The following is a 15,375-nucleotide window of genomic DNA, read 5'->3' as shown; positions in this document are numbered from 1 at the left end:
AATAAAATAAATACATGGACTAGAGGGGGCTGGGGAGGAGAGGGACGTGGGGCAGCAGCTGGGGAACAGCCTGGTTCCCTGCGAGATCTCATGATTTCCGTGTGCCGCAGCCCGGCAGCTCCGCACGCAATTCCTGCCGCATCCCAGCGCCCAGTGACCAACTCCTGCCCCACAGACAGGGACAGCAGCCCTTCCCCAGAGCGGGGAACACATGTTTGCAATCTCAGCATCCAGCCCTGTGTGCAGGGAACAGGGCAAGGATACAAGTTTGGGAAGAAGGGGCTGTCAGCCCTGCAGCCGGAGCGTTCAAAGCCCACGTCACACGCAGCTGTTCCTTTCCATGTGCTTTCTGGGATGTGTTTGTGAAGAGCCCATCTTCCCCAGCTGCAGCTGGGAGTGCTGACAGGGCTGTCAGGCCCTGAGAGCTCTCCTGGTTGTCCTCCCTCCCCCAGAAGGGCTGGCTGGAGAAAGGGCACTGCAAAGGGCGGATTTAATCAAAGGCTGACACTTGCAGCACTCACTGTTTATAAAGCCCAGTCCTGAGGTGGAACAGATGCTGCTGCAGCCTGACACTGGCAGAGGAGCACTGCTGCTTCCCAGGATGAGAGATGGGAGGGGAAAGGGTCTGGACTTGGGTTGTAGCTGTGTCTGAAGGGATCCCTGTGCATGGCATTTCAGAAGCATCCACAGGCACGAGCACTGGGTACAAGAAGCCACCAATCTCTCCATCAATCTCTCAATTCCCAGTTGTGATTTCCAGCCATTCTGCCTCATCCCTCTTCTTCCCTCCACAGCCTTTCAGGACAGAAGCCAAGTCCAGCAAGGGCTCAAGCTCTGCTCATTCCTCCTCTTTGCTCAGCAGCCTCCCCTCCATCATCTCCCCAGCTCAGCCCGGACACAGCAGGACCCTCCCTCCACACCCCTCTGCTCTCAGGAACCCAAAACCTGTCCCCAGGTGAGCCCAACCCTTCCCCTCCTCGCTCACCTGATGACATGAGCAACCAGGAAGCTCTGGATGTCGGGGCTGCTGACAAAAGCCAGGTCCCCATTTCCCAGCTCCTGGCAGTGCCGCTGTGCCTCCAGCCACTCCGCCTTCTCCACCACCAGCTGGTAGCAGTGGTTATTTCCCGGGAACACCAAGCCATCAGAGGGGCACATGGGGTGCACTGCTGCAGAAAGAGCACAAGTGTGATGTTCTTTCTATTTGGGCCACACACCCGAGCCCAATCTGAGCAGAGAGGCTCCAGGAATGTCCTGGCCTTGAAGCCAACAAACCCCATTGCTGCTGAAGTGCAAAACTGCTCAGCCAGCGAGCAAGGAGTGCCCAGAGGAGGAACCCCTTATCCCTCACTGTGAGGGGAGGCAAAGGGAGGACCCAGGACACAGCACCACCCCCAGGCAGCCCTGCTCACCTCTGCCCAGCTCTCCACTGTCTGCAGTGATCCCATACAGCACTGCCAGCCCAGTGCCACCTCTGTTGCGGATCCGGATGTCCAGGCTCTCGTTTGTCATGACCAAGGAAGGACATTGCAGCTCCAGCTGTTGGGGTGAAGCCACCACCTCAATCTCTGCCTGCTCATACAGGACCCTGGAGCCCACGAGGATGGTGGCTGTGACATTGTACTGCCCAGGTAAGGCATAGGTGTGCACAGCTGTGTGTCCAGTGGTGTTGAGAACCTCTGTGTGGTCCCCAAATTCCCACAGTAAAGTGCTGACAGCAATGGGAATACTGACATTGAAGAGCACGGGCTGGTGCAGGCTGTACCGGGGCTGGAGCCCTGTGAAAGACACAGGCAGCTGTGCCTGGAAGGGTGAGGGGACAAGCAAAGGGCCACCACAGCCCTGCCCAGACAAATGCTCAGTGCAAAATGGCAAACAGCCAGAGGAAGAGTTTGTTTCATGGGCAGCTCCACACAAACACTGCCCCTGGGAGCTGAAAGCTCCATATTCATGGTCTTGGGAGTAACAGAGGGCACTGCAGGTCTCCTCAGTGAGGTTCCCAGGGTGGACAGATGTGAAAAGGATGACAAGCTCAGCTTCTTCGGTGTTGTTGCCTGTCAGACACGTGATGTATTGAGCTCCTGCAGGACAGAACAGAAGATCCTCTTGCAAAACAGACCCTGGGATGCCATGGATTGGTGAGACCCTCCAAGAGAACCACCCCCCGCTCCTGGGAATGGAATTCTCCCGTGCAGCTCCCAGTCTGAGCATTTCCTTTCTGAGACTTGCCTGGGAAGTCTTTAATCCCCCAGCAACAATTTCCAAACTCTTTATGCTAATTAGTGATGACAGAAATAACAAGCCAGTCACACAGATTTATGGAGCAGCAGCACTCTGTGAATAAAACAGGGCTTTGGAGAGCCTGACACTCCCATGGGACACAGAGCCACTGAGTCTGACACTCAGAGGAGCCCACAGGACGTGCCACCAAGTGAGACCACGACAAAAGGGTGTCCTTTAGTGGTACCCTGGCTTGGTCTGGTGCAGAATGTTTCACCACGTGCTGCTTGGGACCTCCAGCAACACCAAAACCAAAACCAAACCCCGCTGGGCAGTGGTGCACCAAGGTCACAGGGGGGATACCAATGGACTCTCCACCAGGCCCACTCCCTGAGGCACCTTTCTCCCTGGGGGGAGCCAAGAGCTTCTCTCCTTGCAGGAAAATGTGGTGCTGGAGAGGAGAGCAGTGCCAGGCCCAGCTGCACCCCAGGGATGCCCACGGGAAGGATGCACATGCTGGTGACAGGGACACACACGTGCACGGACACAGAGCCACCACAGGCCCAGGCCCAGAGGAACAGCTCATTCCCTTGAGCTCCATCCCTCCTCTCTGGCTTGCACGGGGTGGGATGTTTCTCTGCCACAAACACCCAGGCAGGGCCTCTCCCTCCCTCTGCCCACGCGGCGCAGCCACGTTTGCTGCGCTGTTGCTGCTGGTTGCTACAACATCTCCCCCAAACATCTCAACAGCTCCAGCCTCGTGTGATCTTCCCAGATCAAACCCATCCAACTGTCCAGCTTCCTCCACAGCCTTCCTGCAAACGCTGAGCCACTTCTCCTAAGAACAGTCCCCGGAGAGGAGCACGGCATGGGAACGGCTCTGTTTTCTACCACCAGCCTGGTCATTCTTCATCCCCTGCCGGTCACTAAGAACTGTCAGGAGCTGGCAGGCTGTCCCAGCCTACTCCCATTACACTGAATTACCCAGAAGGCAGCCTCACATTATTGTTTCCACACTGGCTTGAAGTAGTTCGAGAGGGAACAACTAATTATCAAGAGCAGTAACAGCGCCAGCGTTTTTCCCTTTGATAATTCCTGCAAGATGCTGCAAGCTGGGGTAGCTTTGCTGGGGGAAGAGGAAGCATCACCACCTGGATTTTGGCCCCCTGTGCCTCACCAGGCAGCTCAGCTGGCTCCCACCAGCCCTGGGTCCCTCAGCCTCAACACTACATTCTCCTGTCACACAGCTGGATTAAAGGAGATGCCTGATGCCTGCCATAGGGAGCCCTTGCTCTCCCTCACTCTCTCTTATTCAGGGATAACAGAGCATCCAGGCAGGATTAGCTTTCTTAGAGCTCTCCCCTTCCCAATAAATCACTCCCTGACGTCTCTCCTGGCTGTGCAGTCAGTAAAATGCCCCTGGAGCAGGAGGCTGTAGATCAGGGCAGTGCTCATTTAGCACTCCTGACACAGAGCCCTGTCACCTGCCAAGACTCAACCCGGTGTGTCCTCAGGTGCCATCAGCTCCCATGAGGTTTCAGTGCTTGAAGTCAGCCTGTTCAAACGCTGGGGGAATGAAAGCCTGAGGCTACAGGTCAGGGAGCCAGAGCCCTGTGGTGGCTGCTCTGTGATCAGTGCTAATCTCAGCCCTGATGTGACTGCCTTGGTCCTTGAGGCATCAGGAGACAGACTGCGTGACCAACATCTGCTCAATTCCATTAGAACTGCTGATCTGAGGTCTGAGGAGGGCAATGTGATACCAGCTGCCCCTGGGCCTGTCATTCCCACTCAGACACCTCCACCCCACAGCCCTTCCTTACCACAGGTGGCATTGAGGAATGGGACATCAAAGAGGGACAGGTTGGCCACCTCAGGGGGGTGGGCACATCTCGTGTCCGACGCCTCGAGGACTCTCACTTTTCTGTCTTCCACCCAACGGGGCAACCAGGACAGTTTGCAGTCACAAACAAATGGATTCCAACTTAAGTTTCTGTCAGGGGGAGATGAGAACAAGTCAGGGATTAATGTGACATGTGCTAAGCCTTAATTAGAGCAGCGTGCCGAGCCCTCCCTGTTCCCATCTGTGCCACTCCACTGAAAGGCTTCGGAATAACTGGGAGGGGAGTTAAAGAATAGGGAATCAAGCAATAATTAACATGATTTTTCTAGAGGCTAGAATTAGGCAAGTACTCCAAGTACTTTTTTAACTCTACAAATAATTGTTGCAATTAGAAGCAAATGACAGATAATCATATATCTAAAATAATCTGCCATCTAAGAGCCCCTGGGTGTGAGGGCAGCCTGTCCTGCTCGGGGAGACCATTTACAGCTCCATTAAAAAATAGCTAAGAGAATAAAATTGATCTGTCAAAAAAAGAAATGCAAAGTCAATGATAATCTTTTCATGTGACAGTTCAATGAAAAGATGGAAACTTTAATTGCAGCTAAGCTTGATCCAAATTACAGCCTTTGGCACTCAGCTGTGAGCAGGACAGAGCTGGAGCTGTGTGAGGAGCTGATGCCAGCAGGGCTGGGCGTTTGCAGGGCTCTGACTTCGGGGCTGAAAGCACCACTTTGCCACCAGGCTGAGCAGGGACAGGCTCTCTGGGACACAGCCCAGGGCCTCTGTGTCTTTTCAGAGCCACTTGTGAGCCAAACTGCAAAGCTGAGACTGCCCTTTGCCTCCTGTCCTCAGCGAGGATGCGGGGCTGATCTTTCCTCTCGCTTGCCAAGAGGGCTTGCAAGGGGTTAATCCTTTGGCTCACCCAGAGGCAGAACTGCCATTTGTGCTGTGACTTCATGGATCTCTCCCAGAAATGTGTGGCTTCCCCTCACCTCCCTTCATGTAACATCAAAAGGCTTCAATAAAAAACAAAACCTAAAATCTCGAATCACTTAGGGACAAGTGACACCTCAGTCAGGACCTACCATGCTGCAGGAACCACTGGATCCTCCAGTGCCAAAGTGTGACCATGAAAACAGGACAGTGTGACCCAGAGCATGGCCAGAGACAAGAAGGTCAGCAGAGCTGGAGTGGGAGAGAAGCAAGCAAGACAAGAAGGCAGTGGCAGAGATTGGAGATATCCAGGAGACAGAGGCAAAGACTAGGAAGAGGTCAGGACTGAAGGACACCAACAGGACCCAGGAGCAGGACAATGCTTGAGGAAGGAACTGGAGACTCCCAAAAGGCAGCTGCTTGGGTGGGAATGTGCCCAAGATCTCCCCAAGTCAGCACAGCCTCCCACCCCACCAGGAATGGATGCTTCAAGGAAAGGTCAAAATCAAGAACTGGGAAACAAAGAGGATGAACTTACATTTCACTTAAATTAAATAAATTATCAAATATTCCATCTTCTAATGTAGAAATCTGGTTGTGGCTTATATCTCTGTAAAAGAGGGAAAAGAAAAGTGCATCACATTAGATGTGGATACCCAACATTAGAAGCAACAACCTGGTCACTGCAGCTTCATCATCATTTCCCTGTGAGGGTGGAGAAGCCCCGGCACAGAGTGAAGCTGTGGCTGCCCCTGGATCCCTGGAAGTATCCAAGACCAGGCTGGACTGGGCTTGAAGCAGCCTGGGACAGTGGGAGGTGTCCCTGCCCATGGCAGGGGTGGCACTGGATGGGCTTTGAGATCCCTCCCAACCCAAATCATTTCATGATTCTCATTTTCCATGCATCAACACCCATCTTGTGATGATCCCCACTCTCTGGCCTCGAGCTCCTCTCCATCCAGCAGTGCAGAGGGTCAAACCCTGCCCAGCTCCAAATGCCAGCAATTCCCAAATCACCAGACTGAGCAGCTAAAGGCCTTGAGGAAGGAGACCATGGACAGGACCATGTGGGACTTGGGGATGAGGTAAAGCAAGAATAAGGCAAACCAGCACAGCATGAGCCAGAGCTCTGCTCAGACATACTGGGGGCTCTGGGGGGCACAGAAAATACTTACAGCTTTGCCAGCGAAGTCAGGCTTCTGAACAGCTCAACATCTAAACCACTGATCCTGTTATTGGAAAGATCCCTAGGGAAAGAAAACACCTTTTTCAGCCCTTGTTGAACCCCGTTTTGTCACACCTCCATTACCACACCCCAGAAGAGCCTCTCTCCAAACTCCAGCCAGAATCCTGACTGGAAATTGAATGTGTTGAAGGCAGAGCATTTTTCCCAGCCAAAGAAAACACCTTGCCCAAAACCATGAAGCATTTGCTGCTCATATAACCTGTAGACAGAGATCAGGAGTCCCAGGATATGCCCCCACTGTGCAGCACACCTGGAGCAATTCCACCATACCACACATGGTACTAAATGTGATGCATCCTTTTAAAATACATTCAAGGCTAATCTATCTTCAAAGAAGTCATTAAGAAGTTAATTTAGACTCAAGTAGTAATTAACTCAGAGAAAAAAATTATGATGAACTTCCAAGTGTGTTTCTCGTGCCAAAGCCCTGATCAGTAATTACACAATTGATGCGTCAACTCTACGTTTTAAACATCTTTTTGTCTCTCTTTGGAAAAGCTTAAAATGGAAGAAGAAGCAACAAAGAATATTTTCCATTTGAAATCAGGGCAGATTGTCATTCTAAAAGGAGCACTGCTTAAAAAAAATCTCCAGTTGCTCCCAGTAACACCAATAGCCTTCAGCTCATCCAAACCAAACTGCCCCTGTCCAGCTCAGCTCTCTCCTCACCCACCATCCTCCTTCCCAAATTTAAATGTCACTCCGAAAAGAAGTGAAAGTTTCGCTCATCAACCTCCACTTGGTTCCCAATAAACTTCTCTATTCGTTTCCAGACAAATCTCCTTTGGCCCAAACTTTCTTTTCGCAGCATCAAAACACTTATTCCAAGCCCATCTGATGGTTCCTATCCTTCATGGATTTCTGGCAGAGCTCCTGGGAGAGGACAGGGCTGGACACACTTTGCCACCAGAGCCATTCTCCTGCCACCTCCTTTCTCACCTTTTTTCCTGAAAATACTTCCTCACATTTCTCCTGGCTGTCTCACCTGTTATTTCTACCCCTTAATCAATTAATTCTTGGTTTGATCTGACATTTCAACTGCATTTATCTAAATGAAAATAATTCTGCCAAACTGGCAGGAAAATTACATACGATTCCAGGAAACTGGGGATCAGTAACAGGGATGGATGTCTCTTTAGAAGGTTTATTTTCCCTGATTTTGCTGTCTGGGAGCTCTTTGCCAAGCTGAGAGTGGATTCAGAAGAGTTCACCAGCAACACCAATACAGAAGTCCAAGAAATGTGCAAAATAAAACCTCAATAAATACATTTTAAAAAGGATGTTAACACAAACATCTGCTCACAGCAGTGATCTTTGTCTCAGGGCAGCTGGGACAGCAGTGGAGGAGCACAGAGCATCCCTGGCTGAAGGGACAGAGCCCTCCCACGAGTCACACCCTGCACAGGGGACAGCAAAGTCACCCCCAAAGCTGCTCCCAGAGACAGCTCAGACTGCAATCCAGGCTGCTGCCAGCCAGGACAGACCCTTCCTTGGGGAAGCTCCAGCTCCACTTCTCCTTGGGCATTTTCTGTGCATGGAACCCCTCTGTCTCTGCACCTTCCTGCACTGTTGCACCCATTAGGGAAAGGACCAGACCACCTTACAGGGAGACCAGCACAAATATTTCCCTTCTCCTTTGAAATACCTGGAAGTTGCCCATTTAGTTTTTAGGCAGCACCTCAAGTCCAAGGAAAGGAAATGGAGTTTCAGCTCGGATGCCTTCCTGCTCCTCGCCCAGACAAGCGAAACCTCCAAAACAAACCATTCAGCTGCTACAAAAACGGAGCTCTGCCATTTCCAAGAGCCTCTTCCAATGTGCTCCTTGGCTGCAAGGGGAGCATGGGCCCAGGGGAGGCGTGGGAGGGTGTCAGGACACTCGGATACCTGTTTTTGGGGTGCCAGCAGTGTTTTTGGGGTGCCAGCAGTGTTTTTGGGGTGCCAGCAGTGTCGTGTCTCATGGCTGGAGAGGCCTCCTGTGCCTTGCTCTCCTTTATCTGCTGATGAAGAACCTGGGCTGGCATCCTGCACACCCCCCAGCCCAGCTGGTGTCAGGTGTGACCAGCCGAGCTCACCCAGCTGACCACACTGCCCAGCACTGCCCCACGGCCAGCAGGCAGAGATGTTCCATCAGCAGCATTCCCAGGGGACAGCTGGGGCTCAGCTCCAGAGGCTGCTGCTGCTCACAACCCTTCAAAGCTGAGATTAACCCAAGCCCTGGCACTGTGTCACTTCACTACAACTCAGATGCTTCCCACTCTCTATGTTCCACACCCACAGGTGCTGAACTGCATCCAGGCCAGGCACCAGCTGGCATCCAGTACCTAAAACCAAGGCCAATTCCCTTGCCACTTCCTTGCCTTCATGATCCCACGAGGAGCTGGTACAAAACCTCCCAGCTTCCACCTCCCTGACCTCCTGGGTGCAAGGGAAGCAGAGTTGACAGGAGACAAGTGAGGAATGGTGGTGGATCCAGTGCCTGCCAACTCGAGCCAGGGAGCTGCCTGCCTGCCTTCTCCCACTGCTCCCTCTCCAATGGCCATGGAAAATCATGTTATGCCTTCCTGGCATGGGAGAGGTGGCTGTGAACCAAGCTGGGCTGCAGGAAAAGAAAAAATAAACCAGGAAATACTGAGCAATAGAAGCCAAGGCGAAGGCTGTGGGACAAAGCTCAGCCTGGCTGTACCACAAACTGCCACGACTGTGTTTTCCCAGCCCACTGCCAGGCCGGAGGAAATTCGGAGCAGGTTCAAAGCAGAGCTGAAGCCAGCAGCAAACAAGGCCCTCCATTGACATTCTCTGCACACGCAGCCTGACGCCCTCCTCACGAGGAGAAAGAAAAATATCGTTTCCTGTGGCTCGGGGGACTTCAGGAACACGTTGTGCTGCCTGGAAAAGGGCAGCCACGAGTCACAGCTTCTCAGCCCTGCCTCAGTTTCCACACCTGTAAAACAGAGCCGTGCAATGCCAGAGGCTGAGAGGTTTCTCCACATTCTGAGAGACATGGGGCACCCAAAGTCACCAACAACCTCGGGACAGGACACAGGCTGTGTCACAGAGAGCTCCCCACACCGCCTCGTCTCACCTCCCAGCCCAGCGAGGGGAGAGAGTCAAACACTTCTGGAAAAGGGAGTTGGTTTTGAGAGGAAGGTGAAGCTTTGGTTAAGGGAACATTCAGTACTGAGGGCGTCAACCTGAGCCTTGGGAGCCTTCAGCTCCATCCCAGCCCTGCTACCAACTCCCTGTGTGATGCTGGGTGCATCCCTGAGCCTCTCCAGAGCTGTGGATACCCACAGCCCACCTCACGGACAGGGTGAGGGTGGATCCACCCCAGACACCACCAGCCTGACCTGCTGCCCATGGACTGGGGGAATTCTGGGGGGAAAAGCATCGAGAACTGGCTCCTTTCTCAGCTGCTGCCCTGCAGCAGTGCTGACAACAGCGGGGAGGGAACAGGAGGGCTTGGTGCTGAGGAAAGGAAGCAGGAGGGAGCAGGAGGGCTCAGTGCCACCCACCCCATCCCTCCCTGATGCTCAGAAGCCCCCACGGTGCCAGCCCAGGGGTTATTGCTGCACACTGTGGTGGCCAGGCTGGTTTTGGGGCACTGCTGTTTGCTCCCTCATTCCACAGAACATATAATGTTCGCAAAGCACAGGCAGCCCTGCTGCCAAACCTGATGTCATGCTCTCATTATGTCATTTGTGGGCTCACTCTGCCTCCATTTCACAAAAAGGGAGGGAGGGCAGCGCTTCCCCAGCCCTTTTGGTGCAGGGAGCCCTGCCAGAACAGTAATGGGAAAAGCATCCAGAGACAGAAGCGTCTGTGCGAGAGGAGCCCACGCAGCTGGGCAGAGCACAGGGCTGCAGGAAAGAAGCTCCAGGTCTGGGAGCCATGAGCAAAGGTGATGCTCCTGTGGGGCAGCAAAGCTCCAGAGGTGCCAGGGAAAGAGAGCTCCCAGCAAAGCCCAGCAGTGCTCCCATTTCTCACCCCATCGTGCAGCCCCTGGAAGTGTCCAAAGCCAGGCTGGACAGGGTTTGGAGCAACCTGGGATGGCAGAAGGTGTCCCTGCCCATGGCAGGGGTGAGGCTGGATGGGCTTTGAGGTCCCTATCTACCCAAACCATTCCAGGACCCTAGGAAAAGCCAGGCTGCACCATTCCACAGCCTGTGACCAGTGAGGACAAGGGACAGAGGGACATGTGAGATGGCTGGTGAGACACAGCGAAGCTCAGAGCTTCCAGAGCCTTCCACCAGCTGCCAGAGCCACAGACTGCCCCAGAGATCCCCTGCACAGCCCAAAGGCTGCTTCCCATGTTGCCATGGCAAACACCTCCCTGTCTCCAGGAGCAAAAGGCAGTGCGGAGCTGATCCTGCCTGACACACAGAACAGACTTTCCAGAAAAGAGCAGGAAAAACTCTATGTGCTTTTGCCTGCCTGAGCCAGGAAAAATTACAGGTTTTTGCTGATCTGATTCCTTTTTTTCTTCGTGTTTTGGCTTGCACCTCTCCAAGGAAGCACAGCAGAAGCAGCGGGGCTTACGTGCAGAGGTGAGGATAGAGATTATTTCCACAAGTGGCTACAGAAATCTGAAAAAACACAGATTTTCCTGTGTGCTGGGCATGGGCAGCAATGCCATGGTGCTGCAGGAGGGACTGGCTGGCAGGAACAGCCTGACAACTCTCCTGCACCAGGAGTTTTCTGCCTTTCAACGCAGACAGGAGGGAAAGAGCGCATGGAGATCTTCATCACCAGCTACTGGTTTCAATCATGCTAAAGCAGGGATTTTCCAAGGCAAAAGGATTCCAGCTCCACCACACATCACCCCCAGCACCAAGAGGGGCCTTTCACTGGTGGCAGGCAGCTGTGAGCACCCTCATCTCCCCGAGGCTGTCACAGCACGATGACAATTTATTTGTTCATTTTAAATTTACGGGTTTCAAATGCTGGCCCAAGTCCTTGGCTCTCTCTGAGGAATTTGCCCCAAAAGACTTTTTCACAAAAATTCATCTAAAAATGGAATGTTTTTTTTCCAACGGCAAAATCCTGATTGTTGATAAGAAATGCAAGGCGAGATGAGCATCTTTGCCATGTTCTGTACACTCTGTGCTCTCCTGAAGAGAGCAAAGCACTCCCAATCTGCCCTCACCTCACTGCCTTGCCTCAGCCTGTTCAAGCCTCTCCCTGAGCACCAGCACAAAACCCTTGGATTTGCAGGAGTAAATCCACGTTTGGGGTCATGGGCTCTTTACAGCTCAAGAACAGGGGCTGTGAGAGCCTGTGCTCTGAGAAACAGGGAAAAAAGTGACACAGTCCCTCTGACATTCCCTCTGCTCCTGTGCCCATGCCTCATCCCTGGGGCAGAGGGGGTGAGGCTGCAAGGACCTGCAGGATGCACAGGCAGGGCATCCCAACCATGGTCTGAGCATGCCAACCATGGCCAGGGCATCCCAACCATGGTCTGAGCATGCCAACCATGGCCAGGGCATCCCAACCACACCCTGGGCATCCCAACCCTGGCCAGAGCACTCCCCCCAGGGTCAGAACAAGCCCTCCCTCCAGGTGGGAGCTGTCTGCAGAGCAGCTGTGGCTCCAGGAGCAGCTCCTCAGATCCCTGCAGCCAGCAGCTTTCTGCAGACTTTCCCAAATATGGAGCTGGAGCCAGAGCAGGGATGGAGCCACTGGAACAAAGGGGATGTGTTACCTCATGCAGCGACGTCATGCTCTGGCAGGGCCATCCTGGGGGCGATGGCATCGTGTTCTCTGTCCCTCTCCCCTGGCCAGGGAGTTGGGAGGAGCTCCAAGGATCCAGGACCTGCAGCTCAGCTCCTCTTATGAGTTATTCTTAGACTGAGCTAACCTCATCTCCTCATCCCCAACAACACAGCTGAAGGCCAGGGGGGCACTGGGATGTCACCAGGGAGGTCAGGAAGGTGCTCCAGTGGGACAGGGAGATGGATGCAGGGGTGGCCATTGCTATGAGAGGTCCCTCCCACCTTCTGAGCCACCCGAGTGACCAGGAGCTGGCACTGACCAGGGCTGGCACTGACCAGGAGCTGGCACCGGCCATGGTCCTTCCCTGACTGCCAAGAGGTGACTTCATGTGGCACAAAACAAGGAAGAAACCTCAGGCATCACCCAGCCCTGCGACACCACGGCAAAGGATGGCAACAGTGAGGACCTCCAGCCTGGGAGAGCAGCAAACCCAAACACTGAAACCGAGCTGATGTCCGTAATTAGCGCCGCACGTAAACGAGCTGTCTGCAGCTCCAGCCAGGGAAATGTCAGCCCTGCAAACACACATTTGTTTCATGGAAAGTCTGCAGAGCAACCAAAGATGTGATAAATCCAACTATCTTCCCAGCACACGTGGCAGAGCTCAAGCAGATCCTGTTAGGATGCCTGCAGCCCAAATTCAACTGCTTTCCCCACTTCTTCCCCCCTGTCTGTGCCAACACTGAGCAATTCCAATGCCCAGCTCTGGTCTCCTGAAAACCCAGCATGTTTCCAAGTCAGCATGTTGGAAGCCCAGGGACATTTGATTTTACCATAAAAAGGGAGCCCTCTGGAAGCTATAATTTAGGGATTACACAGCTGAGCTACTCAGTGCTTAATCTTCCTTTCACAAAGTGAAGAGTTTTCAATAAATGTTTAGGTATTGCTGATATTAATTCACCACTGAGACAGGGAATGGCATAGATAATCTTTGCATCCTGATTTTTTGTTACTCAATTTGTATTTATTTTATAAGCGAGGCTTTTCCTTGGACAGCTGTCCTCTAGGGATGTGAGAAATAATAAAACCCCAAAGCTGTTTAGTCCTAGCACTGTAAATTCTGCAGGACACAAGAAAGGAGCCGCAGGCAGGGCTCACAGGATGCAGGAGGCTCAGGAGAATGCTGGACTGATCACAGGGATGTGTCACTGAGCTGACACGAGAGCTGGAGCCAAGGTACATGGAGAACTCCACAAAGTCTTCTCCAAAGCACATGTCCCCTTTGCAAACACTGGTAAAGTCTGAATGGCCTGTTCCTGGGAAACCTTCTGGGTTTTGTATCCCAGAAGGAATGGGAGAACAATTTGGGCATCACTGATACAGAACGAGAGGCACAAAGCAGGGACTGCCTGATCCTCCACAACATGGGGAGAGCTGTAAAAACCTCCTTGCCACTTCCGAGCTGAATTCAGAGCACAACCCAGCTGAGAGAAAGTGAGACTGATAAGGCAGGATCAGATCAAAAGCAATTTCTTCAAACAGCTGGGAAATAATTCTCCCATTTGTCACACAGGAACACTCTGCATTGTCAGGCACCAGCACAGCAGCACAAACACAGGGAAAACAAAGCCAGAGCAGCAAAACAGATAATCAGGGAATCCTGGGATGGTTTGGGTGGGAAAGGACCATAAAAACCATCCAGTTCCACCTCCTGCCATGGGCAGAGACACCTTCCACTAGCCCAGGCTGCTCCAAGCCCTGTCCAACCGGAGTTCAGGAAGGATTGAGGATTCAGGAGGAACACCAGCAACCAGGCAAAGCCTCTCGTGGCAGGTAAAGCAAACACAGCGAGCAGAGTGCATCCAGAGGACACACAGGAAAGTCTCATGGCCAAAGCCACAGGGTGGATGAAGGACACTGTCACCGTGTCCCTGACTGCCTCTGCGTCCTGCTTTGGACCTCCCACTGCTGGGGAAGCACAAAGCTGAGCAGACCAAACTGAAAGGTTTCAGGGCTGTTTCCTCCTGAGTCCTTTCAAAAGTTTGAGCTCCAGATCCTGCTCCCAAATCCCCCAGCTCCTTCTGCAGGCACACGGAGCACATGGATGGGGATGGCACCAGCCTGGCTCCACACAGACCTGCCAGCACCAGCTTCTCACCCTCCCTGTCCCCAGACCTGGACTGTCCCTTCCATTGAGATAATGCTCCTCAAACCTTTCCCTTTCACAGCTGACAGCCCCAATCTGTTCAACCTTTAGCTAACAGCCCCCTCCAACACCTCCAAGTTTTCCAAGTTCCTGGGTGGTTGCTTGAGAAAAACAGTTTTGTGTCTATTTTAGCCCCTGTCTGCCACTTGATTTTCATCTCCAATATGTTTTACCAACAACATTTCATTTAAGAGTCTCCCTGTTTCAGGCTCTCACCAACATCCTTCAGCTCCAGCATGGGATGTTCCCTGAAAATTGCTGATGGGGAAAAGGACAAGAAGAAAGGAAGACCCATTCAGGTCCAGGGCTTTGTCAGTGATGGAGACCAACTTTGTGCTGCTGATTTTGCACACAGGCCTGTGCTGGAGAGCTGATGACCCCCTTGACTTATTTTCTTCCTCCCCAGAGAGAAAACTCATGGATTTGGGGCAGTCAGATTAGTACCTGATATGTATAAAAATAGCCAAAATAAATGGTGCTGCTCTGTGAAAACAATAATGCTGAGCACAGCCCTGAGTTCAGAGCCCAGAAAATCCCCAAACCAGGAGAGCTGGGAGCAAAAAGCAAAGTGCAGCCTGCTCAGGCCACCCAGAGCAAGGCTGCAGCACAACCCAGTTGTGTTTTCCCTGCAGTCCTGATGTCAGGGCTGCTTTCCATGGTTTATCCCAACAACTCAAACGCTGCAAGTCATCAGAGTCCTCACATCAATTCCTGCACTGAGCCCAAGCAGGCAGCTCCCAGCCTCTAGAGAATGCTCCCATCTCACATAAACACCCTGAGAATCATTGAAAGGGCTGGCTTGCAAGGGACCTAAAGGTAGGATGGGGTTTGGAGCAAACTGACCCAGTGGGAAGTGTCCCTTCCCATGGCAGGGGGTTGGAACTGGATGGGCTTTAAAGCACCTTCCAACCCAAATAATCGGTTGGGTCAAGTCTATCATTCTATGAAACATCCTGAAGGCAGTGTTTAATCCCTTTAATATCTGCAGTGTTGATTTTTTTCATTCCAATTCCTGACAAATACATGTGACATTGAGTCAAACTCAAAAATTTGACTCAGAATTCAAATTCTGACTTCTTGCAGAAGTGAGATGTGTATTACATCAACGTCAGCATCTTCTGCTCCTCCATCTGCAAACTTACTTAAAAGGCAGAGGTTTGGGAGATCTATTTTCCATAAGTGGATTTTCCATGTTGACTGCCACTAATTACACTGTCC

General features: G+C 52.4%; 1 protein-coding gene across 5 annotated transcripts in view; it reads right to left on the bottom strand.

The window, feature by feature from the left end:
• Positions 1-15,375, bottom strand: part of PKD1 (polycystin 1, transient receptor potential channel interacting) — a 77,680-nt gene that overhangs the window by 40,678 nt on the left and 21,627 nt on the right. For 4 of the 5 annotated variants that reach the window (XR_014855031.1, XM_085074316.1, XM_085074317.1 and 1 more), the window contains exons 2-6: positions 6,172-6,243; positions 5,535-5,606; positions 4,041-4,210; positions 1,413-2,081; positions 986-1,169 (exon numbers count right to left, since the gene is read on the bottom strand). Coding sequence is in view for 4 of the 5 variants with exons in the window: in XM_085074316.1 (XP_084930442.1) it covers positions 986-1,169; positions 1,413-2,081; positions 4,041-4,210; positions 5,535-5,606; positions 6,172-6,243 (1,167 nt within the window). In the remaining variant the exon portion in view is untranslated. The remainder of the gene's footprint in view (positions 1-985; positions 1,170-1,412; positions 2,082-4,040; positions 4,211-5,534; positions 5,607-6,171; positions 6,244-15,375) is intronic. The other variant, XM_085074318.1, reaches the window with a different exon arrangement.

Source organism: Lichenostomus cassidix, chromosome 14 (genome assembly GCF_008360975.1).
Source record: "Lichenostomus cassidix isolate B80296 chromosome 14, HeHo_3.0, whole genome shotgun sequence".
NCBI classification, from domain to species: domain Eukaryota; kingdom Metazoa; phylum Chordata; class Aves; order Passeriformes; family Meliphagidae; genus Lichenostomus; species Lichenostomus cassidix.
Note: the sequence above shows the minus strand (reverse complement) of the source record. Positions and strands in the feature narration are given on the sequence as shown.